Genomic DNA, 27786 nt, shown 5'->3' with positions numbered 1-27786 from the left:
GGTTCTTCATGGTTTTTTCCCCTGTGACTGACGCACTGTGACCTCATGTCTCAGAACGGGCGGAACAGTGAGCCACAAATCAACACACATGAAGGACACAGCCAGGAGAAACACACATGTTGCACTTGGTGGGAGTAAGTAAAAAAAACCTCCTCTTATGCTTGATTTTAATTGTAATTCAATTTTAATTTGAAATTTTTTTAACTGTGTGTGAGTTGTCTGGAGAGGACTGTGACCTGCAGGGCTGTATGTGATACTGACCGGTGGTTTCTTTTAACATGCTCAGACCGTTGTTGGCCTTCTCGTCATCATAATGTGCTTTTCAAAAGGACTCAAAGAGGTGAGTAAACCTTTACAGCGTTTTTCTTGTGCGTGATGGAAACCTGTCTGTTTAAAAACGTAATTTGAATGGATTTGAATAAAGACATGAATCAGCCTTAAAAAGACAGAAACAAACAAAAATGGCACTGCAGTGAGTGTATGATTTCCTGTAATGATTATTATCTCTGACAGGGAAATAACCTTCAAAAAAGACTACCTGAATCATCTGCCAGTAACAAGAAGGTGAGTCATTATCCCAAGCTAAGTGCTGTATTTGTTTATAACAACTCAGATTAAATATTTAACGTTGGTCTCTTTAGCAGAAGGATCTGACTGAGGAGGATGTGCATTTATTGGCCAAGATCCTTTCAGCTGGATTGGTGGATGCAGATCCGAACTATCTCCACCATCTCAAAGGCTACAGAGACCTGCATTACGGATGATCTCCTTTAAAATAACATCAGCCCACTCACAGCGATAAACGGACAAAACTCTGAAGCTCCTGGATATATGGATGGATTTGTGATGTGTGACATCAGATCGAGGCTCCGTCCTGTGTTTCGGATTACCACAAGCCAAGTTATTCTTGCAGCCCCTCCAGATGTTCCATGATTAGTGGAAAACTATGCACTTCATTCAGGTCAAAGATGGCGTTGGTAATGAATTAGGAACTACTCCCCCTGACATATATGTATTCATATAGAGGAAACTTAATGGTGCTTAATATGGATGTCATCATTTTGATGGTGGAGTCTGACTGCTTCATTTATTTAATTACTGCATAACTGTAAAACTTGAAATCTGTGAATATGTGGAAACGAAGTGAAAACATAGAGACAGGAGGATTACATAGGCTGCAGTTGGCCCCTTTGTTGAGCTGTAAAGCTAAAGTTTAGGCCTAACCTCATTTAAAGGGAGATTATGCAACGTTTGCTGAACAGTGACTACAGTGGCAACAAGGAATGAAATAATGCTATACAACATGCTGTTGTACAGGAATTTCTGTCTCAAATGTGAGGAAAAAGAGTTAAAAGTGAGTAAAGTTAACTAAATATTCAAAATATATCAGCTACAAACTGAATTTTCACTTTCAGTGCACACATAAATTGGATGCTTAACTGATGTAACAGTAGCATAAGTGGAGAAGAGTCATAAAGACAGTGAGGTGACTCAGTGATGTTCATTTTACAGCAATATTTACCTAAGGTTTGCTAACTGTATCCAAGGGGGGGGGGGGATAAAAGAGAGAGATTGAAGATAAATCAACATGTGATCCTTTGTCTGTCTCTGGCAGCAAAGTCAGCTTCTCTTACTCCAGACACAGCTGTTGAGCTTGTCGCCAAGCACGTAGAGCAAGGTCACCACTGACATGTTAAAAAAGAAGAAGCCCACCAAACCAGTGGTGCTGAAGTGTCCAAGAAGGGGATACACCCAAATCCCAGCTGACAAGTAGACCCATATAATCCTGCAGAACATGTTTGGGGAGAGATAGAGAGAAAAGGAAAAGAAACTCTCAGTATCTGTCAGATCATCTTGTACTATCTTGTCTCCAAGAACTTGTAAATCTTCAGCAAATATTCACTGGCACAAAGTTTCCACCCACTGACACTGATTACATTGATTGTTAGATTCTAACAGGAAAACACTCAGAAGAATAACAATGAAAAAAATCTAATCCACAACATAAAGCATATATATGGTTTCTACCAACATACCCACTGGGGTCTGTAGTATTTTGATATGTGAGCCAAAACTATTGAAGGTTCAAAGGAGGTTTTTAGCCCTCCAGCTGTTGAATTATGCACTGAGAAACGCTGCAGCGCTGGACTAGTCTAGGCTAGTTACAGTGGGAGCACAGACACATTTACACACTGCTGTGCTTTCTGCCATGACACAGTCAGTCAATATGTATTTTCAAGGTGAGACCCTTTGGGCAAAAACATTATCACACTAATATGCCAACAGAATGCAAATCTTCTGTGATCTATGTGAGTCAATGCATATTTGATTAAATATTGTCTCATTTGCATATTTAAGCATGCCAGAAAATGTGTAACCAAGTTGCAAGTTTCATAGTTAAAATTGGCCCCTTTTCACCTGTATTGTCTCCCCTTAAAATGCTGTAACATTTGTGTGTTAACTATGTGCCCATTAAATGTGTTGCCATGATTCTACTGAAGCTGCTGAGTCAAACACTTACCAAAACAAGTAAGACAAGCCCACGCCTCCTAACGCTGCCAGCGCATGTTTAGTCTGTGGGTAAGTGTGAGGCTGCACCAGCACCTCTCCGAGCAAAACAGGGAGGACGAACGTGTGCTGAGAAAACAGTGTAGGAATAATGTGGGATGGTTTATGGCAGGAGAATCAGGATTATTTACATTGTGGGTCAAGGTTGTTGAAAATGCAATTACAGACCATAGCATGGTTCATCCAGGGGGGGAAGAAGGTGTCAATAGAAGCAGGGTAGACTAATTCTCTGTCATAGGCAAAGATCGTCCAGAAAAGTAGAACAACAAACTAAAGGAAAAGCACAGAACATGGAGTCAATGTGTAGAACAATTCTTTTTTAAAAAAAAGAGTTTCACAAGTGTATGATTTTTCTCACCATGCCCACGGGGAAGGCAAACACAGAGAAGAGAAGGTCTTTACATCTCTTCAGAGCACTCTCTGACTTTTTCCCCAGTTGTAGATCATTTACTGCTGCCAGTCCAAAGAAGGACATTTGTAATAACTGAAATATTACAAGCAGCATCATTGTTTTCCATGATCTTTTTTCACAATCAATATTATTGTTCATGAATGTATCGCTGCTATTATAATTAGGTAATATTAGTAATATTCTCACCAAATTCAAAAAAGTAAGATACTTCCATGGTCCTCCGTAAACAAAAATTCCTGGTGGTAACTCTTCTCCATCCTTAGCGGCGAGGCTCTTCACAACGAAAGCATACCAGCTGAAAGCTGTGATGTGGTACACTCTGCTCAGGGTAGAAGTCATCCTAATGTAAGCTTATACTGATCTCACAAAAGACAAGACAAGAAAATGAAACACTGGAAAAAGCTACTCTTAAAGTCTGTGAGTTTTCCCTTCAAACTTGAGGTACTTCAGGCAGTGAATGCTCTTTAAAGATTAGTGTAATTCAGCACAAGCTTATCAAGACATGTGTGAGCGACGACGCGACAAAGAGGTCCACTGTTTCTCATGAGGCATTGAAGTTACGCTTTCATAACCAATGCACTGCGGCATGTGACGGAGGGGCAATTTGATTCAGTGAGAGCTTAGTTTCATGGTGTTTTGCAAGAGGAGCCCCACCAAGTTAAGTAAGTCAGTTCAAGTTGAGTAGTAAAGTAAATCAGTATCATTCGACAAATCCACTGATATTACAACATAGACTACACTAAGAGGTGGCAAGGTGCAAAGTGTTCTTCAGAAGCACATGAAATCATAGCCATGTCAGGTAGGCAAGGGTGGTAGTTGACCTTGACCTCTAACCTCCCTGTGTGGACAGTTGTTTTTTTTTTTTGTCAATGACAAAAATTACGCTGACACATTTTATTCCTTGTAGAATAAATTGCATCACAAAATAGAAATACACTAATTCGTGCATACATGCACAGATGTAAGTGCATCACTAAATACCTAAATGTAGCGTAAAAACAAATAAAAGTAGAGGTCTACAGCATGCAGGCGGCTTTGTGTGGCTCAGTGGTAGAGTGGGTTGTCCCTCAATCAGAAGGTCGGGGGTTCGATCCCCAGCTCCTATGGGTCAACAAGTCGAAGTGTCCTTGAGCAAGACACTGAACCCCAACTTGCTCCTGAAGCATGGCTTCAGTGTGTGAATGAGTATGAAAGAATAGTCTCCTCCAAATTACATTCCTCCTGAATCAATGATGTGTGAATGGGTGAATGAGGATGTCATGTAAAGCGCTTTGAGTAGTTGAAATAACTAGAAAGGAGCTATACAAATACAGACCATTTACCATTTGTGATGCTGTAAGGCTAATTTCACATCAGAAAACAAAGACAAAATAGACACAGTTGTGCCTCTCTTAGGTCATTACTGGTAGCTGTAAAATGTTACGTTTGGTTTTCAATTTTGAGTTTTGGTGAATGAAATGTGAATTACGCCTCTATGAATTGAAAGATTTGCATGGTATTAGTAGCCCATACATTTGGCCTGATGGTGGTGCTACAGGAAAGGTCATTGTGATGAGACGGTTAAGTACTGTCTTTTGCAGCACTTCAATCTAGTGGGATCAAAAAACAAAAAGGACTTTTTACAGACAAAATGCTGACAAGGGTAAAGCACAGGCATAAATAATATAACTTGACTTCCATTTAGCTGCTGCAGTTTCAGGCTCCTGGTGTGCATGTTGGCTCACTGACACTGCTCACTGTTTGAAAACTGGATTCATCGTCAATCTTATCAGTAACACCTGTGCTTTTCCTGCTATGACAAGTCAAAATATCTGCTGTGTAAAAGGTGTGCTTGATACATGTGATTAATTACATTTTGCCTGATTTAATTAATTGAACCACTTCAGCCTCTCATGGCAACTTCTTTTGGCAACGCCAGGTGCACAGAAGACAGAAAATAACACTAACACTTTCAAGAAGTTTTATTTACAAATGGCAAGTTTTGCTAAAGACAAGTATCACAGATCCATTATGAAAACGTGGAACTTATCAGCACAATTCTGCACACTGTTATGTCAATTCTTTGCAGTTTCAGAATGTCTTGTTTCAATGTACAGGCATGGCAAGTTTTGGTTTAAAAAGGCACATTATCAGAAGCCATTAAAGGGTTGTTTAAGGCAAATTACAAAACATCTCCCCCGTATTTTCTTCACTTCCACCTAGTGGAATCCAGCCATGTAGGTAGTTTGCTTTATATGGCCATTAATTTCATTTAAGCACAAAATTTTTCCTCATGTTTATTTGTTTCACAAATCATCTAAATAAAAAACAATTTGGGTATTTTGGATGGACTGTCCCTTCGAGGCAACCAGGCGCAGCATGAAAAATTTACATTTAACTCCCAAAGACTCCCACAGGATCATGTTAAATAGAAGAAAAAAAAGGAACTTGACATACTGTACGGTGTGCAATGATATACGCATTAATATTGAAGGTACATGTTTAAGCTGTAGGTTTGTTCATCATGCTTCAATTCCATGTTTGATTAAGAATTAAAGTTACAGTTTATTTACACCAAAACAGCATGGATGTGTAATTATCTACATCTTTGTTTAACATGATTGTCAATTACTACAATATAGACTACAGTATTATACAGTTTCACAGACTTGGACTACTTGAGTTTATCTAATACACTTTAACATCACATTTTATCATAAACTAGCTAACATTAATGCAATGGCTGTCCATGCTGTAAAAAGGCAAGGACAGACTTCATCACAGAAACGACCTGTTGCAAACATTGCACTTAACCCATGCAGTCAGTAAAAATATATTTGATCACACACACACAGTCTCAGTCCATGTAATTTTCACACTTGAAGCAAATTGGTGATTCACTCACGGTGAGAAGCCCTTTGTTGGTGGTAGCACATGTAATCTGGACACCAGGTTCAGATTCAGTGCCACTGATACAGCTCTCCTATACTGCTTCCTCTATGCATAGGATGAATGCTTTGTTTGCATATTCAGCTTTAAATTTCATTATACACTCAATTTTCTTTGGATCCCATTTAAGGTGCCATCTATGACAGTAAGACACAAAAAGACCAACCAAATGTTCATACCTCAAATCGACTGTACACTTTCCTCTCCTTCCTCATGCTCTGAATCCTCTCCAGCAGCTTGTCGCGCTCCTGATTTGACTTCGGCTGCACTCTGCTGAGTGACCTGATCTCTCCGTCTTTCACGCTTCTGGCCTTTTTGTCAGCTTTATCTTCTTTCTCGTCATCAGTGACAGGAGACTCGTTGGTCCCTCTTTCTGTCTCCCTTTTGGCGTGTTTGTCAGCTTCATCCTCTTTCTCGTCATCCGTGACAGGAGCCTCTTTGGTGGCCTCGCTCCTGCTTTGGCTATTAGCAGAAATTTGCTCTAGAAGCAGCTTTGTATCGTCTCTGAGGTTGCTGCTTGAGAGCACGTTGGCTGTTGATGAGTGGTAGCGAGACTGGCTTGATTTTGGCAGCTTGGACTGTTGTGACGGAGGAATGATGCCATCTGATGTGATCTCTGGCAGGTCTGAGCAGTTATTTTGCCTTACTTGGTCAGATGCTTTCTCACTGCAGGTCGATCCCTGTGTGGTAGTTTCATTAACCTTATTCGTGGCCTCAGTATCATCTGTTTTTTTCTCATCAGATTCAGGCATTTCTTTGCTTGCATTATTTGGACTGCCCATATTAGTACCTTCAGCAGGAACTGGTGGATCTGAGGGGTGGGTTTCAGATGTGACAGATTGAGGTGTTTTGCAGGGCAAATCTGGCTCTGTTGGGACTTTTGAGGTAGGCTCAGTTGGGCTGTAAGTTTCTGTTGATTGGAGCATTGAGGCTTTGTTTGAAACTGTTGTAATCTGCTTGGGGGGAGAATTGGTATCTGTTTTATCAGCCTCAGGGAACAAAACTGACCCAGCTGTCTCAGTTAAAGGAGTGGAACGTGAAACTGTTTCAGCAGCAGTGGGAGTGACAGATCCCGTCAGGTTAAGCTCAGAGGAAGTGGTGGCTTGTATTGGAACATCTTGAGAAGATGCAGTCGTTCCTAACTGTGAAGCATTAAGGCTAAAGACTGGCTGGACAGGAATGCTTGTTTCTGCTGGAGAGTGCTTAGGTGGACAGTCTGCTGGGGAGAGGGTTGGAGATATGGTCTTATTATGATCAGATCTGGATTTACTTTCCAGGGCAGATTCTTTGAGTAAACATGATCCAGCTGATGAGGAGCTTGGGCTTGAAGTTGTGCCATCAGGTTTGACATCCTTTGATGACTCAAGAACCTCACACTCCTCTCCATCAGCCTTTAGTATAGAGTCATTTTCTGATTCAGAAACATCTTTTTCTAGAGCACCAGATTCACCAAAGTCTGTTGTTGTAATGGGCTGTAATGAGGATGTGTCAGCAGCATATGTGTCAGGAGAAATATCAGATTCCACACGTGTAGAGTGAACCGATGAACTGGTCTTGGATGACATCACTTGGGAAACAGAATCTAGATGTGTTTGGGTAGACTCAGATTCTGTTTGGCTAATACGTGGAGCTGTAGATTTTTGTGAAGTCTCCTCAACTAATTGGGAGGGTTCTGGTGCTGAGTGGCTGACACTTTTCTCAGATGATTGCGAGGGTTCTGACGCTGAGGGGCTGGCAGGTTTTTTGGAGGGTTTTGGCGCTAGGGGGCTGATGGTTTTCCCAGCTGATTTGGAAGATTCTGGCCCTGAAGGGCTGGCTGGTTTTTGGGAGGGGTCTAGCGTTGAGGGGCTGACTGTTTTCTCAACTGATTGGGAGGGATTTGACGCTAAGGGCCTGGCGGGTTTTCGGGATGGTTCCGGTGCTGAGGGGCTGATGGTTTTCTCAGCTGATTGGGAGGGATTTGACACTATGGGGCTGGTGGGTTTTTGGAAGGGGTCTGGTGCTGAGGGGCTGATTTTCTTCTCAGTTGATTGGGGACGTTGTGGTGCTGTCTTTGGAGATAAAATGCTGGCAGTCAGGCTTGAGCTTGAGTTCTCATTAGAAAATATGGTCTGTACTGGAGCAGAGCAAGAGGGTGAGCCAGACTCTGGCAGAATGTGATCAGAAGAGCTTTGTACTGGTGGGTTAGAAGAACTGAACTCTGATCCACTGCGTTGTTCAGATAGCAGTGGAGGACAGGGGATGCTGGTTTCTAATTGAACTGATTCAGGATTTTGGATGACAGAATCCAATGATGCAACTGCCGAGGTTGGTGATACCTCCACTGAACTTTGTGAGAGTGAACGAGACTCCTTTGAGGTAGAATCAAGGCATGGGCTTTCACTTTTATCAGTACCTTGTGCAAGCGAAGGAACATTAGCAGGAGTAGCACTTGTTGGTGTAGGTGGATGACAGGAGCTACTCTTTTTTACAGCAGGATTTGACAGCTTTGGTTCTTCTGGTGGTTTGCTCTGAGGTGCTTCTGCTTCTTCAGAAACACGCAGAGTTGTTGCTGTTTGGATGTTCTTCAGCTGTATCTTCTCTGAATCAGTTGAAACTCTGGTTTGCTCTTTTTTACAGCTTTGGGGGGTGTTAATATCATTCCTGACCTGACTGTCCTCCTTGTTAGTCTTATCACTGGCATCTAATGGTTGACTGACTGAGTGGCACATTTCTGTGGATACTGTTTTCCCTGCATCCTTTGTAGTAGCACTTTTTTCTGACAAACCTTTGGATGTTGATGTATCAGCCACGTTTTCTCTAGGTTCAGTTTTCTCCTTTTTGACAGTAGTATTGTTTTTTAGTTCGGTTGTAGGTTTTATCGTCTCTTTGCTCTTTTCAGCTTCTTCAGCCTTAGCAGCTCTGCGTTTTGCTGCCAACTCTTTGAAAAACATAAGCCTGTTATCAGGATCACTCATATCTACATATGCAGTGGTGAACAATGATATGGGTGGTTGTACTGGTTCATTAATTTTGGGCAGCTCAGCTTCAGAAGGCTTAGATCTGGGTATTGATGGTGAAGAATTTCCTTGCTCTATATTTTGTGGTTTTGATGACTCTTGTACCTCAGGGTTTCCTGGAAGACCCTGTGGGTTTTTGTCCTTTGATGGATCTTTATCATCTGCTTTAGTGCTTCCATCATCTGGTTTAGATGAGCCTGTGGCAGAGCTGTCAAAAGTGGCTGACCTTATGTATCGGCTCCACTCTACAGGTTCTTTTGCAGTAGACCTTCTTTGTCCCAAAACCTGAGAAACAAAAGGTAGTTTTGTCTGTTCTGCCTCATTTTTGTCACTTTCCCCATCCTGTTGCCCTGGAGCAGTCTTGGTATCATGTGAAGTGTGCTGCTGCTCCAGAGAGCTGAATATCAAAGAAGACCTTAACCTAGAGCTCCTTTGTACTGCTGCATTGTATTTCCGACGGAACGATTCCTCCCTTTGAATAACAGCAGTTTTTGGTTCCTTTTGCTCTGCCTCATCTGTCTTTTCCCTTTCATTTGTGGATGACGATTCTGAAGATGTCGGCGTTGTTTTGGTTTCTGGCGCCACTGCAGTGGGTTCATCAGGCAATTTCCTTGGCTGCTCTCGTGCAGTGGTTTTGGCATAACTTGGCATCTGACTCGCCCTGGGTATTGCAGGAATCTTAAACTCTCTCACATTAGGGATTTTAGGGGCTGATAAATCTATGCCAGGTGCTGTTTGCTGTGTGGGGTTAGAGGGCTCTTCGAAAGGATCTGGTGCATTAGGTGGGGCCAATGGCAGGCCTTCATCTCCAGGATTGTCATAGGCACTGAGGTATGAGCTAATCCTCCAGTTTCTTAACCCCTGTTTCACCATTGGATCCTTGCGGCTGGTGTTAGGCTCCTGGAAAAACTGCTTCTGATCAGTTGGATTTGAGGGGGTGGGAGACGTTTCATAGGTATATGGCTGGCCTAAAGTCAATCTTTTAGGGTGAGATGAACTAAATGGTAAATCTGCTGGTGGTGGTAATCTATTTGAACCCTGTTCAACGTCTACATTTCTGGCGGTTGACAAATAGTTAAGCACAGGGTCAAAGTTATCAGGTGGTTCCATCTCTGGTGGTAAACCAGGTTCTGAACATTGATCTGCTGACTGAAAGTCTTGGTTCCAGAACTTTTCATAGCCTCCGTAATCAGCCTCTGGTCCCGGTCCTGGATAAGGCTGCGGCCCCCTGTGGAACTGTCTTCCTTGGCTATCAGGCTCTGGCATACCTTGTTGTTGCAGAAATGGGTATGAGTATCTTCCATGAATGCCTTCAGCGTAACTGTGACGTTTGAAGGCAGGATTTTCCATCATCTGCATCCTAGAGGGGCCCTGATCAAAACATGGATCCATACGAGATTGCTGGGATGGAAACCTGCTGTACATGTCTGCAGGGCCATGCAAGGATTCCTGCTTTTTAAGAGGCATCATTCTCCAATCCATTTCTGTAGGTTCATCATAGGAATATCTCGCCCATTCATCAGGATGAGCGGTGTCCAGTGATAGAAATTTCCTCTGCTCTCTGTACAGTGAAGGTCTTTCACTTGGGTACTGCCTCTTTTGTGAAATGCTAAAATCATCCACAGGAGCAGGCACATTTTCAATTATCAGCGGCTGGGACTGAGCAAACAGAATACGAAACTCTTCATCAAAGGTCGATACAAGCTGTCCAAGGAAAAGGTGTGCCATACAACGGTGAAGCTTCTCAAAAGACCACATGAAGCTGGACAAGGACATGACAATAAGTGGGAATTAACAGAAGCACTTAATTCATGGTATAGATATTTATGCAAGCTATACAGACTAAATACATTCATAAAAACATAAATTATATATAATAAATGATAAGTAGAAGCTTTCTGTGGCAACTTGCAATGCTAATAGGTTTAAGCCAGTATAAGAATTTTCATGTCGCACATGACTCAGCTGTTCCTGAGTGGAACATAATGATAGCCCATGATTGTAGCTGTGCCACAATCAAGACAACTGAACAACCCCTCAACTTAACCTTTGCTCCTCTAAAGTTTAATACCAAATTTAAAAAAAATGAAATTACCCCAAAATTCCACAGTGCACATCTATGTTGTGTTCTGGCTATGGTTTGGTTTTGTTCCATCCAGCTTCATACCACACCAGGAGCATTTCAGAAGCGTAGCTTTTTGCCTGGCAGATTAGTTGACTTGCTTTGTTGATTTTGTCATTTTCCATGATTTTTGCCATTTGACTTTCATGCTTCTAACATAACAAGCACGTTTCTTATTTTGTCTGTTTTAACCTCTCATGGTCCACCGGTTATCGAATAATATTAATGCAGTGATGGGATATACAATTGGAGGTCTGAACAGGATGTTTTATTCTGAAAATGGACTGAATTCTTTACGCCTTTCCTATGTCTGACTTCTTGCTCGGCTCATCTGCTTTGAGCTGCTTAATTTGGCCATAAACTAAACAAGCAGACAAACTGCTAAATAAAAGGTTTTATCCAATAAAATCCTCCATTGTTACCCAACTCAGTTCATTTTTGATTGATTTGACATTTGATTTAGTTTGTGGAAGCACTGTAGCAGCAGAAGCAATATTAATATGTTTTAACTGTTGAACTGGTAATATATTAACATCCCCAGTGGCAAGTTTAAATAGGCTCACCTGTAGTTTCCACTCAGCACAGCCCTGCAGTCTGTCAACAAGAAGCGATCCATCATCTGGCCTTTGAAGGATTTCCCCGAGCGACAGTGATACGTGATGCCAGACACTGTTCTCACACGTAAAAACTGAAAGACACCAATCAAATCACCCAAAAATTAGTAATAAGCTGAAGTGGTACATATACTGATGTAGCCAAACTAGATGGCAGCATTACATTAAGACTTCCACTTCCAAAATAGGGAGATGGAAAATGGCTGCATTTCAAGTTCCCTTTTACAGTAATATGCAGTTACAGTGATTTGTGTCTACTGGGGAAAATTACTCAGAACAAACTCCAGTGCCCATCTACAGCGTAATAAAGGAGAACATGAAACCCAGTGCGACATTAAGACTCAATGATAACTTTTCAATAGTTTGTGGAGCTCTACAGCACAGGGGAATAAGCTGTACCAAACTTTAGATAAACAGACAGTACATGTTAGTAGGATAAAGTCATTGTTGTGTCTGATCTCTTTGCTGAGAACTAAAAAAAATGCTGAATACCACACGTAGTGTTTAAAAACCTGCTGTAACATTGCATCAGCATATTTCATGTGTCATAGCTTCTGTAGTCAAACTGTAGTCAAAGTGAAATATAAATAGTGGATATAAAGACCCTAAATGTTAAGTGTTCATTTGTTTTTTTTTAAAGAAATTGCTCAAAAACATTCCCAAAAGTGGCTGGAAAGAGTGTGCTGTGGTGGGTGGGCTGTGCTGTGTGGTGGGAATAAATTTCAAATGTGTAAGCTGCCTTTTCTGTTTTACTCGTTGAATTGAAATGTATAATACGGCTCTATTTGAGTGCTTGCACTGACATGTAACATGCTTGAGAGGAATATGTGCTCACTTGAATGCTCTGTAGATTGACTCTGCAGTTGGACACCATGTTGACGAAGTGATGTACATTCTCTTTGTCTAGAAGGATGTAGACGGCGACATTTCTCATGGCAGCATTGAGAATATCCGCAAGAATGTCAACATCAGTAAACATGTCCATCACTATGGCAATCACCTATGGAGATCGAAAAACAACAACAGAACAACAGAAACTAAAAACAGCACTGTCAGGAGGATGACACTTCAGAGACAATTTACGGATGACAGAAAGCCAAAGCTCTACCTGCTGAGCATTCTTGATAAGTCGTCGGGCCTGATCCTTGATACTCGGCATGTCTGGCTCAGGGGGGTTGACCAGGGTGGTGACCTCTGTGGGCCCGATGAAGTGATGCAGCTGCGGCCAGCCGAGGTCCAAACCCGGGGCGTCCAGGTCAGACAGAATGGGCCAGTAAGTGTCCGAGGAGCCATCTTCCCCAAGCTCCAGAAAACGCTGCTCAGGGTGGTCGCTCTGCTCGGGAACCTGAACAGATTCCTGGATATACTGAATCTCAGGAAGGGACAGGAAGTCCACCACGTCTGCCTTTTGGAGGAACTGATAGTATCCCTCCAAGTCCTCCTCAACCAGCGCGTCAACAGCCAAGCGGTACTCTTCCCGATAGTGGGGAGGGAGGTAGTTGGGGTCCAGGGGGTTATCCCCAGCAGAGGAACACTGAGAGCGACGTGCCATACTGTAGGCAGAGGAAGGGTGTCACCAAATAGCACAAGAATACCAGCGAGATAGTTCTGAACAATAATTTCATCAGAGCTGCAACAATTCATCAAAAAATGGATCTGCAACAATACTAATAATCCACCATCTGTTAAATTTCACTATTTGTCGGTTTCAGCATCTCTCATGTGACTAACTGCTATATTTCTACATCTTTTATGATAGTAAAATGAACACAGACTTGTCTGACAAGATGGGCCAGGGCTCTCACCTTGGGCTCTGGATGGAAAGTCTGGGACTGTTTTTAGTGCTTTTTGACATTTTAAAGACCATCCGATTAATCAGCAGAGAAAACAATGATAAGTTGCAAACCATGAATTCATGATTATGGTTTATTGCCAATAGAAAGAATTATACTGTGATATAATCACATCCTGTTGCCATTTCACATAATTTTGTTATCCATATGAATGATTTTACTTGTAGAGCACAATAGTTGCATACAGTCGAACTGAGCAACATTTTAACTATTTGATATGTGATTTTTGCACCCAATTGCCATTTTGCAATATACATCAAAAACAAAAAGAACCGTATTAATGTCATTATATTTATTCCAACCATGTCAGCCAGACCTGCAGCTCATTATGCCCTAAAATCAGAGAGTTCAACAGATCTGTAGCTTCCACACAAGAGGTGCGGCCCTTAGTACAGGGATCCTCTCAGTTAGAATAATATCCTAGTAAAACAGAAAAAAGAAAACACAGTGAAAGAGGAATCTAACCACAGATACATGGCTTATGGGTGCGGCTCCTCCCTCTGGCCAAAAACCCAAGTCTCCATTTGCAAGTTCATGAGAAGCAGCCACATTTGACAGAGATGAGGGGAAATAAAACAGTCCAAACTCAACAGCTAAAAAAACCCGCAGACAGGCCGAGATCAGAGAATACTTCACTCACTGGTCACCGTTCAGAGCTTAAAGTCAGATCCACACTTTCTGTGCAGACTTTTCCCCCCGCTGAGACCGAGACAACATGTCAGAGAAGTAAAGGGCAGCCAGGTAACACCGTAAAACAGGCCACATGTCAGAGCTGCCGTCAGGCCCGGCGCTGATCGGCCGACTCACCCCACCGATGTTTTTACGCGTCAAGCTGTTCGCAGGTCAAACTTTGAGCCGCTCATCTCGCCTCCTTCTCCGTGTTTTTCTTCCCCGCCGCGTCGCGCTTCTAGTCCAGATGGGACTCTTCTCGAGTTTTCTGTTACATTGCTGTTGTCTCGTTACCCAGCTGAACCAGTTTACTGTCATGCTCGAGGCATGTTGGCGAGAATATTTGAGCAGGAGCTCAGAGAAAGAAAAACTGCTGCAGACTGATCCCGCCCCGCCTCGGCTCGGCTGGGCTGCAGGCAGCTCCTCTGTTGGCTCACTTCTGCTCCTGACAGCTGTGTGTGTGTGTGTGTGTGTGTGTGTGTGTGTGTGTGTGTGTGTGTGTGTGTGAGGCAGCTGAACTCTGCACATCTGTTATCTGTCCACTGACCCACTGCTGCTGCCACACATCTAATTGTGCTATATCTGAAAAACCATATATATTGTTACTCCTTAAAAAAGTTATTAATAGTTAAGTGATTATAATAACAATGGATAATAAGGAAATTACATTCTAAATAAACTAACATAATGATAAATAATAATCATCTAGGGGTAGGGTTAGGGCATCTAAATGCATGTCTAGAGCCAGTACTTGCAAAAACAAATTGTTATTGTCCTTGCACATTTTCATGTGGGTATATAGAAAGTCCTGGAGCTGTCTCCGTAGGTATACCTGCACATCACATAGTATACACTGGTGCTAATATGTGCCCCTAAGGCACAATATAAACTACAGTAATGTAACTATTTTAGGTATTTATACGCCGTTATGAATACAGTTTACATTCTGTTTACATGGTGCATAATCTTAGATTCATTCTTGCTTCGTCACCAAACCAATTACTAACCTCTGCAAATAATTATAACATCTGGGTGGTCGGTGGGGGCCCACAGTCCATTTTGTTGAAATAATCCAATCCTGCTGAAATGCTGACGTGTCCGGCAGTATTTTGAAAAAGGGTGGTGCTTAATTATATGCATTAAGGCATCACACGTAATCGTTTTGACATAGAAGGGCGTAGATAACAATAGATAACTTCTGATTCTTACAGGCTAATAACAGGCTAAGTCTTGAACGAGTCTCTTGAGTTTTATTTTTTCCTTATTTACTACACAGCCATTAACTGAGGACAGCGTAGGGCCCACCATGTCCCACTTACCTATACAAGGACACCTATGATTGCACGGGGGCATAACCAGTCAGAAATGATCAGACCTGCAACACATTGGGGATGAAACTATCGGTAAGATGCTCAGGCGTGGCTAGCAAACAGAAAAAAGGGAATTATATCAGACAGCCGACCTCTAGTGTAAGAGTGTAATGTAGCATTATGGCCTAAATATTTGAATGGTAACAAAGAAAACCTCTTAGTGTAACGATGATATCAACAAACAATGGAGAAACAGAGTGAGGATGATTATTCTGCCCTGAATCCTTTGATGAAGGTGGAGTCTAATAACACAAACAAAAGAATGGAGCAAGACAAAGTGGTGAGAAAGCGTCAAGCCCTGCAGGAGAGGCCACTTCTGCCAACATGGTGGCAACATTCATTCTTTTATCTTCATGGTTCATTAGCAATTTCTCTTGCACCATTTACAATCATGCCCACAGACTGAAATGATATTACCTGACCAGACAGGCTGTGGTGTATCTTTATTCTGTGGTTTACTGAGACAGCTTATGTGGAAAACCTTGCTTTGAAGTTGCAGGGAGGCTATCTGTGTTTCCAAGATAGGACCTTGTGGCACATGTTTTGTTAAACCCTGAAAGGAGAGAGAGAGAGAGAGAGAGAGAGGGAGATTAAATCCAGTGCTTTCCCTTTAATGGTTGCTGCACACTAAGACCTAAAATAGCCTCGTCAGGGAGAAATCTGTTCTAACCAAAGTAAAGGAAGTGATGCAATGTAGCTGCTCAAGTGAAGACATGAGGACAATCCCTCATTGTTCCCTTCAGGCACCACCCAAGGCACACAGAGGAGCAGCTGGAATAGAAACATCAGAATTAATGTTCATAGATAGTTGCCACACGACATACCACAGGGCAGCATTCACCGCGGCACTGCTTTGACCCGTGCAGTGCTCCGGAAAACACAACTGGTGTCTTGCCTTTCGGTTTTATGATTGACAGCTTTGATTACGAAACACGAACTTGACCAAACGCTGAATCTGAGCTGGAGCCCTCCCCCTTCATAAAACATCCCCAGGAATGTAGGAATGACACACAGAAAGCACAAGTGATATGATTTGTGTGATAACACAATGCCCTTCAAAATGAACGCTTATTGTTAAAGTCAGACTAAGACACAGCATTGTACAGGACACATTGTGCAGAACACATAGTAGACAACACAGTACATTAGATTATACTGACAAGTGTGTCCACATGGAGCCCTTGTAGGCTTAGTCTGGTTTATTTAAAGTATTAAGAGATACACTTCATACACACAGTCTTACACAGCGGGGGTCAGATTTGTAGCAATCTACTGTAAACAGTAGATTTTATCAAACTGAGGGCTGTGCTTCCCTTGTTCCACATGAACTCTAAAATGATGACCTTTAAACTTTCGGTTTAAGTAAATGAGTGGTAGCATAGCGAAGGGGACATTCAAATCTGCATTTTCAAAGCAGAAGAGGAAACACAAGGATGGCACAAGGATAGTTGACCACAGAATACTTTAATGGTGAAATGAATAACTTCAATCAAAGGGTGGGGTCAGACTGGTATAGACAAGATTATTTTAGTGTGGGTGCTCACATGCCCAAACAGGCGGCAAAAAGGATCAAGGCACTGTAGCTGCATGGTTCTAGGGATGGAAGTGTCGGCTGGTTGGCCTATACACCACTTTGTTCCAGATAGATTACCATGAAATTTTGTATGGACGCTAATGGTCCCCAGAGGATGAATCTGACTGGGATAATACACTGACTTTTCCTCTAGCGCCACCATGATGTCGACATGTGGTTTTGACTGAAATGTCAACAACAACTGGATGGATTGTCGTGAAATTTGATGAAAACTTTTATCCCTCATCCGTCAGGATGAAGTGTAATAACTTTGTTGGTCCTCTGATTTTTCATCTATCGTCATCATTGGGTCGAAGTTTTAATTTGCCCAGTACTTTGATTTTACGACTAAATACCTGCAAAACTAATAACATTCCCATCAGCCTCAGCTGCACTTTGCTGTGATTTTGTTCTAACGTTAATGTTAGTGAGCTAACGGACTAAGATAAGATGATGAACATGGCAAACAGCTAAACATCAGCGTGTTAACATTGTGTATGGGGGCATAAGGTATAAGCATGCAATAGTTTCTATCTTTGGTCGGTGGAGCTACTTGAATAAGTTGCTACTGTTAAAGCACTTTGAGTATACAGTACCACCACTTTTTTGTTTGCCTTGGAAAACATGCGTTCATGTGTTGTTTGTTTATTACATGTCTCAAGGCTTTTGTCTTGCTGATAAGGAGAGAGCTGGAGGAGGAAGAGGAAGGGAGAACAAAGGATAAGAGGAAAGAGCAGCAGCTGCAGAATCCATCTGTAGATGCCTCATTTGACGGAGTGTACAGGAAGTCTTAGCAGCTCTCGAGGAGGTGAGATAATGCTTTCCTACAGAGATGATGACGGCGGAATTAAGAGGATGATGAATTAGCACAGTTACAAATGAGCACAAGTCACTACACTTGGACTGGACTATGACTGGTCATGGTACAACATCTACCAGTGATTCAGTTAATATTTTAACATTCTCAGACATTATTGTAAAGAAGAGAAGCCATCTATAGTTTGATTTTAGATCAGCAGTGAATGTGTGAGAGACCACCCTTATCATTAGAGGACAAACATTCTCCTCTATATTTGTCACTTGGAGAGGCCATGACGAATTCCACAGATGATTGTATTCCCACAACATTTAGTGTCTCTAAGAGATACCCTTCAGCCCCGCTGTCATTGGGTTTGATGGCAGCCGATCACTCCACAGCTTTGTCAGAGGAGGCCGATGGTGTCGAGCCAGAGATCATCACCTCGCTGGTGGAGAAAGCATCAGACATAAACACACAAGTGAGACAAAACCGCAGCAGTAGAAACAACAGGCTCTTGTCAGTGTGGAATGTATAGACACACGGCAGCGTGGAGGTGTGGAATGCTTCCAGGTTGTGTTTGAGGGTGGACGCCTCTGTTTTCAAGTGTGTTACGAGCTCATGTTGGGGGGACTGTAAATGCTGACTGTGCTCCTCTCAGTGGGTGCACCACTCTGGGGCAGGTGCGCATTTGCATCTGATTTGACTGCCACTTTGCTTGCTGACAGTGTTTATGTATTTAGGAGTGTGTTTCGCTCCGTGTGGGTTATTACGAGATATTAGTACTATAAGATTTAGAATCTTTTTCTGGAGAATCCTCTTCAGCCGCATGAAGTTTGATTTCTGTTTGGTGTGCATGCAAATGTGGAATCACATTAGCATGCATGCTTGTGCGTGCCTGTCATGGCAGGTCGCTACAGGCGTGTCGGTGGCTTCTTCTTTGAATCAGTCGTAATCTGAGTTTCAGTAATGAAAAAAAAGGAGAGAGCAAACAGAAGCGGGAGCAAAAGAAAAATGAAGACCTCGGTGGCCTGTGACATACACAACCAGTTCTGACCCCACCCACACTCTCGTTGGGTGAAGACATTGTTTACAGTTTCAGAGTAAATTTACACAGACTAGATGGAGAATGTGCTTGTATAACTGTGGTTTACGTTCTGGTGGTTTTTTTTTAAATTGCCTGAAATATTTCCACTTCTATTGTATTCTAATTATATCCTGTGACGCATCCTGCAGCTACAGCACAAAGTGGAATATCCTGCGTTGAGTCAGTGACACATGTCTCAGGACGGACATCCTAACCCCCCCCCCCCGCCCGAAGTACATCTACGATGCATAGGCAATAGCAGCCGATGTGGAGCAACTTAAACAAGTGCAGGATCAGTGCCAGAGTGGTATAGCACACATCTGGACTTAATAGAAAAATGTGCTTGACATCATAGTGATGTCACTCCTGTCTCTGTGGGTGAACGCAGTGGTTCAGCTGCAAAAAGAGGTCACTCTGAGCTGAATACGATGCATGTGATACGATGAATATGGATGCAACAACTGTACAGAGTAGGACGTGACATTTCTTCCACTTGTTTGTCAGTTCCAAGCTGACTTCCTTTCATACTTCCAGTGACCTTTCAGGTTGTGTCGTTGGCTGTTGTCTGGCTGCGGTTAGCTGGTTCATGGCTCTGAGGTCGGGTTGGCAAAAGCTCAAAGAGCAGCACAACCAGCTGCTGAACTTACTAAACCAAGCCAAGTTAACTCTCAGGGCTGCTTTGTATAGGCTTATACCTCTGTATATAGTGACATAGTTTACACAGGAACGCCCCATTTTTATTACTGACTGCTCCTTGTTCACATGCTGCCCTGGAATGTGGTGGGATTTGCAGGTCAGAAGTATGATGTTACTGCATGAGAAAGAGCATCAAGACTGTATCGTTACTTTTTAATATCACAATGTCTGCCCCTACAAACTGTGGAGTCAAATCAGATCACATCTCTGTGGGTTTCTAAGATACACATAATGAATGATAATAAATTCTTTTATGCTTCACTCTCAAATCCAACACAAATATTGAACTAAAAGTTTAGGAATATGTTTGGTTCAAAGTCAACCCATGTCTAATTCATTTTTCACTATCTGACCTCAGTTTTTTTTTGTTTTCTCCATGCAGGGATTTGAGGATAGTGTGCTCCAACATGACTTTCACACAGCCAGAACTGGGTCCTGGTTGAACTGTATTGAGAAACCTGGTCATGACATCCAAACAGCACCACTCCCCGGACAGCCGACTTATGGCATTTTATTCTGTTGAGGTCATCTTGCCTGAGGCTGAGGTTTAGCAGCCTAGCAACATATTTTTTCACTCTGTGCAACAATCACAGAGGATGACATTCATTTTCATGCAAAAATACATCATCATAAAACATCTCTGAGAGCATTTTTGTATTTTTGCAGAGCACCACGGCTCTGCTGATAGAAAATCCCCCCAAAAGACGTGTGACTCTGTGAGGAATGCAGACACATGTGTGGTCTGGCAAATTGCGTGCACAGTCGAAGATTATAATGATTCCCTTATAAGATGATGTGGAAGAAGGCAATGCAGGAAAAACTGTGTAGCATTTTTCATGCTGGAAAATCTAAGTTTGTAAACATTTTTTGCCCATATTTAACATATTAGATAACGGAGATTTACCATAATGGGCTAAATTATCTGGTGGGAGTGAATCCACTTTACATTAAAAGGATTTGGTTGAAATGTGCCTATAGATTATTGGACCTGGAATTTGGACTTTTCATTGTGTTAATGATTTACGCTAACTTCTTCAGTAGCTCACAATTGGAAGAGAACCAGTTGGCATAGCTGCCAGTACAAGTATTGATCTGTTATTGATTCTGACCTCTGACCTCTTTGCATACTAAGCAGAAGGTACCTCCATCAAGGAGACAATTGACTTCATCTTGTTACTTATAAGTGGTACATGCCAGACAAACACAGACAGACAGACAGACAGACAGACACACACACACACACACACACACACACACACACACACACACACACACAGTGTATCATCAGTACTAAAAGAGGGAAATGAAAACAAACTTCAGTGATTATGATTATGATATACAGTCATATGTACACAGAAAAGTGCAATGCAGAGAAGATATTGATGTAAATTACCTTTGGATTCTTTTGGTTTTTTGGCAAAAGCTTAATGTGGACAAATAGTCAGGTTGTGTTTAAAACAAAAACATTCCATCGTTATGAGCACAGACTGTAATGGTCTACGTTTATGAGGCGCTGTGCAAATTTCAAAGTTACAATGTACCAAAATATTTACCAGAGAAGAAGACTCTCAGCCAATGACGTCCACCTGCGGCATGACGCAGCCACGCCACCCTCACGCATTTTCCCCGCGTAGCTTCATCAAAGATCGTTTGTGTACGATCATGACTCACTTGATCGTGAGAAAAGGATAGCTAAAACAACTTTGTTTTGTCAACAACCAGGCATTATATTGAGCGATAATCGAATGTGATTTCGGATGTATTTTGTGGGAAAGTGGAGCAAGTTTAACTATAGCAGTTATTTGGAAAGTTGAGCCAGTAACATTTTTAACATTTTTAGGGAGAGTGAGGCCTCTGCTTATTTTCTCCTCTGTGGTCCCGTGCATGCTCAGTTTCTTGAACAAGTTGAGATGCCGTATTTAAACCTAAATATAAATACACAGCTTTTTATCCACGTCTGTGTGCTTTCCCAGCTGGCATCTGCTGTTTTAGTGCTCTGAAACTATGGCAGGAGTTATCCGGAGACTCGACGAGACGGTTGTCAACCGTATTGCTGCAGGAGAAGTTATCCAGCGTCCTGCCAACGGCGTCAAGGAGCTGATAGAAAACTGGTAACTGACAACATCATGTATATTCAGCTAGTTTTATGCTAATGTTTCATATTTTACTAGTTTCTTAAATAAGCAGCAGTCTAACCATTAATGGTGACACTTTAGGTCAGGTGCCTCCGTTGTTTACATCACTTTGGGAGGCTTATCAACACCTGTAACACAGTAACAGTCCTGTGAGACCTGACTGCAGAATTCCTCCTAAAATGTAAAGTATAATCTATAGATAATGTATGACAACTCTAATTTGTGTTTTTAAATGTTTCAGTTTGGATGCCAAGTCCACAAACATCCAGGTGACGGTGAAAGACGGCGGACTGAAGCTGATCCAGATCCAGGACAACGGCACAGGCATCAGGGTGTGTGACTGTGGTAACTCAGCAAAAAGCATGGAGAGATGCTGTGTGTGTGTGTCTGTGTCTGTGTGTGTGTGTGTGTGTGTGTGTGTGTGTGTGTGTGTGTGTGTGTGTGTGTCTGTGTGTGTGTGTGTGTGTGTGTGTGTGTGTGCGTGTGTGTCTGTGTGTGTGTGTGTGTGTCTGTCTGTCTGTGTGTCTGTGTGTGTCTGTGTGTGTGTGTGTGTGTGTGTGTGTGTCTGTGTGTGTATGTCTGTGTGTGTCTGTCTGTGTGTGTGTGTGTGTGTGTGTGTGTGTGTGTGTGTGCCCCTGGTAGCTGGGACTCTCTGAAGAATGATGCTGCAGCCTTTTTAATTCTACATTTTTCTGACCAAGCTGTTATTTCTGAGGCAGAAAGAAGATATGGAAATAGTGTGTGAAAGGTTTACCACCAGCAAGCTCCAGACCTTTCAGGACCTCTCGGCTATTGCAACCTATGGATTCAGAGGAGAGGTGAGCAGTGTGTGTCTGCCTTCGGATTGTTTAAAGGTCGACGTACACTTTGCTGCTAACCACATTGTGTCGTCTGTGTTCTTGCTCGCAGGCCCTTGCTAGCATAAGCCATGTTGCCCATGTGACCATAACGACTAAGACAGCTGATGCCAAGTGTGCCTACAGGTGTGCTGACAGGTCACCCCTCTAGTCTCTCTTCTCCTCAGCTACAGTACACCTGTGATGTACAGCTTGTTTCCTGTTATTGTGCAGAGCCAGCTACAGCGATGGCAAACTGAAAGGCCCTCCCAAACCGTGTGCTGGAAACCAGGGAACACAGATTCTTGTGAGTTTGCTGCGCAGATCGACTATTGCAGAGTGAAGTTTACGGATGCTCAGAAACCTGCAGCAGTTTGCTCCTCCTGTGTGCAGGTGGAGGACCTCTTCTATAACGTGTCCACCAGGAGGAAAGCTTTAAAGAGCCCCAGTGATGAGTACTCAAGGATTGTGGATGTTGTCAGCAGGTCTGCCATCTCAGCTTAACTTCTTCTATCCCATGATTCCTGCTTTTTAGATGAACGCCACTGTGTTTGGATCACACTCGTATATTAATGTTTTATTTTGAAGGTACGCCATACACAATTCAGGAAAAAGTTTTTCAGTTAAAAAGGTGAGATGTGCTTTCTCTCTCTGTTTTTAAACACCTTACTGATGCAGGATATTACTTTTTCTTGAGGAAGAATGTTGACTGATCACAGTATTACTAGATTTCTATGTATGCTTCCCTTGTGTGTGTGTGTGTGTGTGTGTGTGTGTGCATTGACAAAAACAAAAAGGTTACAATATTACTAATGGTCTGTTTTTCCAGCAAGGAGAGACAGTAGCAGATGTGAGGACTCTACCCAACGCATCTGTAGTGGATAATATTCGAGGAGTTTTTGGCAATGCAGTCAGCAGGTATTAATCAACCAAGAGAGAAAGAAAATAAATCTATCGATGCTCTCTGCTCTTCTATGACCTCTTGTCTCTCAACACCAGCCGACTCTTTTGTTGTACGTTCTCAGGGAGCTGATTGAAGTCGGCAGCGAGGATCAGAAGCTCGCTTATAAGATGAAAGGCTACATCTCCAACGCAAATTACTCAGTCAAGAAATGCATCCTGATCCTCTTCATCAACCGTACGTATCATGGAAAACTTAATGGAAAAGATGATTGAGTCTTTTGACGGCACTTAGTTAAATAGAGATTGTGATGTGTGACGTCTCAGATCGTCTGGTGGAGTCAAGTGCTCTGAAGAAAGCAGTGGAGACTGTTTATGCCGCATACCTCCCCAAGAACACACACCCTTTTCTGTACCTCAGGTAGCTTAACATGCATTTTTTTCGGTTTTCTACAATGGATTCTATTCTGTTTAACTTAATCTGATGCTTTCTAATCACAGCTTAGAGATCGCTCCGCAGAATGTAGATGTGAATGTGCACCCCACAAAGCACGAGGTGCACTTCTTGCATGAAGACAGTGTCATCGAGAGCATTCAGAAGCACATTGAGAATAAACTTCTGGGCTCCAACTCCTCTCGCACATATTTCACTCAGGTATGAAATGACTGGATCACTAACTCTGTGTATATACATACTTGAAATGTGGGTGTATGATGACACTTACACTGTGTGTTTGTGCAGACGTTGCTGCCAGGGCTGTCAGTCTCAGGTGGCGGTGAGGTTAAGTCCTCCAGTGCAGCAGCGGAGTCCAGCGAGCGAGTCTACGCACATCAGATGGTGAGGACCGACTGTCGCGCTCAGAAGCTGGACGCCTTCCTCCAGCCCAAAGAGAAGCCGCCTCCAGACCCTGAACCAGCAGGTCCCAGCAGCACGGAGCCTGTGACCAAAGCCACCCAACCTGACGCTGTAGAGGTGGATGATGCAGACATGCTGGAGGTCCTGGATGAGCCGGGAGCAGAGGTGCCAAAAGACGGCAAAGACAATGCTGATGCCGTTCAAAGGTGATTGACTTCCTTTCAAAAAATGAACCATGCCAATACTACATTTGGTGTGTCAGTGTATGTCAGCAGATAATTAAAGGATTACTTCAATATCTTTAAACCTGGGTCCTATTTCCACATATGTTGGGTCTGAAATGACTGGTAGGTACAAAAACGTCTAGAATTGGTCCAGTAGAGGCCTCTGCCGGCAGCCGAGATCGGGTGGTTGAATGGGCTGTAATGACAACACCATTCTATTTTTTGCTATTTTAAACCAACCAGACTCCATTGACATAAATAGTGATTTTACCTTGCAGAACAAAGGTGTTACCTACCGCTGCCTCGATTGATTAGTTTGTGTCATTGTGTGTTACACAAATATTGTGTTGGATCGAACTAACCTTTTAACCAGGATCTTACAGGTCTGTGTCTGTATAGATCCTTTCTGTAATCTTGTCAGACACTTTGAATCACAATCTGATCCTGTTAGTGGCATAAACAAACACTTCTAGTGACCTTCTGGCCGTTATTCAACTCTATAACTCAGCAACAGAAGGAGAGATTGTGACTGTGTTTCACATTTGATCGGAGGCTGAATCAGTGTTCGGTTCTGGACAGACATGGATGTAAACTGCAACTTGACTGATTGGTGGAGACACACAACTACAAGGTGTTAATTTGATTTATTAATAATTCATTTTTAATCAAAGACGTTGCTTACTGTGACAAACCACCTTCCTGCTCTCATTAATTCAGTTTTCTGTACCAAGGTTCTGATAAATCCAGTGTATGCTCCAGCACCAAACAGCAGAGAGGGGAAGTGTCTGCTTGATGTGTAAATTTGGAATTTTCTGCTAACCCAGTCACTACAACTTCATAAAGTAATCATGTGGCAAAGTTACAGTCATTAAATTGTGGATTTCCTCTGCCCCCATGTGGCTGAAAAAGTAACTGACGCAGCCTTAACTTCTCAAGTTCATGTTGCTTTTGTAATTACAGGACAAAACTTATCTGCAGCCCACAGAGTGTGTGACAAACGGTGTAAACATTTCCAAGTCTTACTGTGTCCGCTTGTGTGAGTTACTGTCCGGAGATGGATGGATGTTGGAGGTTTGACAGCAGTGTGTGTGTGTTTGGGACAGGAAGCGACCCAGAAAGGAGCATCAGCAGCAGCAGCAGCAGGAGGAGGAAGACGAGGACCTGACGGCTGCGGAGACACCCAAGAGACGTGTCATAAAACTGACCAGCATCAAAGAGCTGCGAACGGAGATCCCTGAGAACACACACACGGGTGAACAAAACATGCATCATGTAGTTTTTCATAAGTAACTCACCTGCCGTCTCTCACACCTCCAGTGATCTTACTTTGACTCGTCTCCATAACTAGTTTTTTACTCTTCAACTAGACAACTTTATTTTTTACTTGTCGATACAGTTTTCCTCATCTGAGCACACGATTTCTCCAGGTCTTCAAGAAATGCTGCAGAACCACTCGTTTGTGGGCTGCGTCAACCCCCAGTGGACCCTGATCCAACATCACACCAAACTGTACCTGCTCAACACCACCAAACTCAGGTCAGAGCCACAGGAAACACACTCTCTTCACAGCCCAGGTTGGCTCAGCCTGCTGCTTAATGTCTCATCTCGCTCTTTTGTTTGTTGCAGCCAGGAGCTTTTCAACCAAATACTCATCTACGACTTTGGGAACTTCGGCGTACTAAGACTTTCTGTGAGTAAAGTCTGGATAGCGAAGGATTATAATCCACTGTACATGGTATGATTTTTACTGCTGATTATGTGGCTTCAGACACCGGCTCCACTTTATGACCTGGCCATGTTGGCTCTGGACTCCGAGGAGAGCGGCTGGACAGAAGAGGATGGTCCCAAAGAAGGCCTGGCTCAGTACATAGTCGACTTCCTGAAGAAGAAATCTGAGATGCTGGATGACTACTTCTCCATGCAGATAGACCAGGTCAGTGTGTACAGGGTGGTGGTCTGTGGGTCACATAAATCCTTCAAAACAGTCAATTCTGAAGTAAATTTCTGCTGCCAGTCATGTTTCATGTTGTAAGACTGAGCTTTGTGCTTTGCAGGAAGGAAATCTAACAGGACTGCCGCTGCTGCTGGACAAGTACACCCCCATCATGGAGGGCCTCCCCATGTTCATCCTGCGCCTGGCCACTGAGGTGAACTACTTTTTAGGTCTCTCATCATTTACAGTAATTTCTGGACGCACAAACTGTATCTAAAGGCATCTGCTTGGTGGTGTGGTGCAGGTGAACTGGGACAATGAAAAGGAGTGCTTCAGGGACTTCAGCAAGGAGTGCAGCGCGTTCTACTCCATCAGGAAGCAGTACGTGCTGGAGGCCGAGCCTGGAGAGGAGCAGGTAGGAGGGAGGGCGCAACTGACTTCGCTTTACAGTAACATTAATGACAAGCAACTGAAGCGTGATGCGCAACGCTCGTTTCAGGATGCTGAGGCGGCCTCGTGGCGTTGGAAAGTTGAGCACATCATCTTCAAAGCTTTGCGAACCCTCCTCAGCCCCCCGAAGAACTTCAGCGAGGACGGCACTGTGCTGCAGATCGCCAACTTACCTGATCTCTACAAAGTGTTCGAGAGGTGCTAAATCCACCACACGATTCCTCTTTTACACTTGATGTAACATTTGTGCTGTAAATAAACATTTTATATGCAACAAGACTTTGGATGTTTGTCTTTTTGAGGAATCAAACACATTCCTTGGTGTATGAAGGGGTGTCCTTTTTAAATGAGCCAGGCCTTCACATGGTTTTCTAAAAGTGAGACTTGGTACGTGGTGCCAGGAAAAATAGAATCGGGTCACAAGTCCCATAACGATGCGTAAAATGTGGCAGGACACAGGCTTGATTTTTATTACAGCTAGTCAGAGACACGAGTGCAGTGTGGGGTGGGATCAGAGCTCAGTGTGAAGGAAATTAACTCCACCACTAAATGTTTCCAAATACCTTATGGACAGTTCTGTAGCAGTAGCATCTGTATAAGCCTGGAAAATTGAAGCCTGGAGTGAAGGAAACCTGCCAAACTGTATTTCTATAAGTGCCTCTGTCACAGAATCTGGAAAACAAACAGACATGAGAATAAAAAAAAATAAAAAAACGTGGCTACGTATGAACACCCACACCTCACATTTCGATAGAACAAATTCAA

The 27786-nt window shown here is 42.8% G+C and overlaps 3 protein-coding genes and 1 long non-coding RNA gene across 5 annotated transcripts; 2 read left to right on the top strand and 2 right to left on the bottom strand.

Annotated features, from left to right (window-relative positions):
• The first annotated feature begins 34 nt into the window (after window positions 1–34).
• LOC139211233 (uncharacterized) lies at window positions 35–1618 on the top strand. The gene is made up of 4 exons (XR_011585279.1): window positions 35–134; window positions 287–340; window positions 514–564; window positions 642–1618. It is a non-coding gene; the product is annotated as an uncharacterized lncRNA (long non-coding RNA).
• A 2-nt stretch (window positions 1619–1620) lies between these two features.
• Window positions 1621–3319, bottom strand: LOC139211231 (androgen-dependent TFPI-regulating protein). Its single transcript, XM_070841516.1, has 5 exons — window positions 3167–3319; window positions 2927–3052; window positions 2737–2838; window positions 2522–2637; window positions 1621–1786 (listed from the first exon to the last, which is right to left on the bottom strand). The coding sequence occupies exons 1-5, from the start codon at window positions 3317–3319 to the stop codon at window positions 1621–1623; spliced, it is 663 nt and encodes a 220-aa protein (XP_070697617.1).
• Window positions 3320–4926: 1607 nt separating this feature from the next.
• On the bottom strand, window positions 4927–13195 carry fam83ha (family with sequence similarity 83 member Ha). The gene is made up of 4 exons (XM_070840864.1): window positions 12752–13195; window positions 12479–12643; window positions 11593–11717; window positions 4927–10669 (listed from the first exon to the last, which is right to left on the bottom strand). The coding sequence occupies exons 1-4, from the start codon at window positions 13193–13195 to the stop codon at window positions 6082–6084; spliced, it is 5322 nt and encodes a 1773-aa protein (XP_070696965.1). The 3' UTR covers window positions 4927–6081.
• Window positions 13196–17832: 4637 nt separating this feature from the next.
• Window positions 17833–27300, top strand: mlh1 (mutL homolog 1, colon cancer, nonpolyposis type 2 (E. coli)). Of its 2 annotated transcripts, XM_070840769.1 has the most exons (20): window positions 17833–17916; window positions 21661–21798; window positions 22064–22154; window positions 22542–22640; window positions 22732–22805; window positions 22893–22965; window positions 23052–23143; window positions 23247–23289; window positions 23488–23576; window positions 23684–23796; window positions 23886–23979; window positions 24060–24213; window positions 24301–24620; window positions 25742–25890; window positions 26066–26174; window positions 26265–26328; window positions 26407–26571; window positions 26693–26785; window positions 26876–26986; window positions 27071–27300. In XM_070840769.1, the coding sequence occupies exons 2-20, from the start codon at window positions 21692–21694 to the stop codon at window positions 27224–27226; spliced, it is 2196 nt and encodes a 731-aa protein (XP_070696870.1). In that variant the 5' UTR covers window positions 17833–17916; window positions 21661–21691; the 3' UTR covers window positions 27227–27300. The 2 variants fall into 2 exon arrangements, with proteins under 2 accessions (XP_070696870.1, XP_070696869.1); XM_070840768.1 differs by lacking the exon at window positions 17833–17916 and having other exon boundaries at window positions 21598–21798.
• Window positions 27301–27786: the final 486 nt, after the last annotated feature.

Source organism: Pempheris klunzingeri, chromosome 12 (genome assembly GCF_042242105.1).
Source record: "Pempheris klunzingeri isolate RE-2024b chromosome 12, fPemKlu1.hap1, whole genome shotgun sequence".
Classification (NCBI taxonomy): domain Eukaryota; kingdom Metazoa; phylum Chordata; class Actinopteri; order Acropomatiformes; family Pempheridae; genus Pempheris; species Pempheris klunzingeri.
This window is presented reverse-complemented; position numbering and strand designations above follow the sequence as displayed.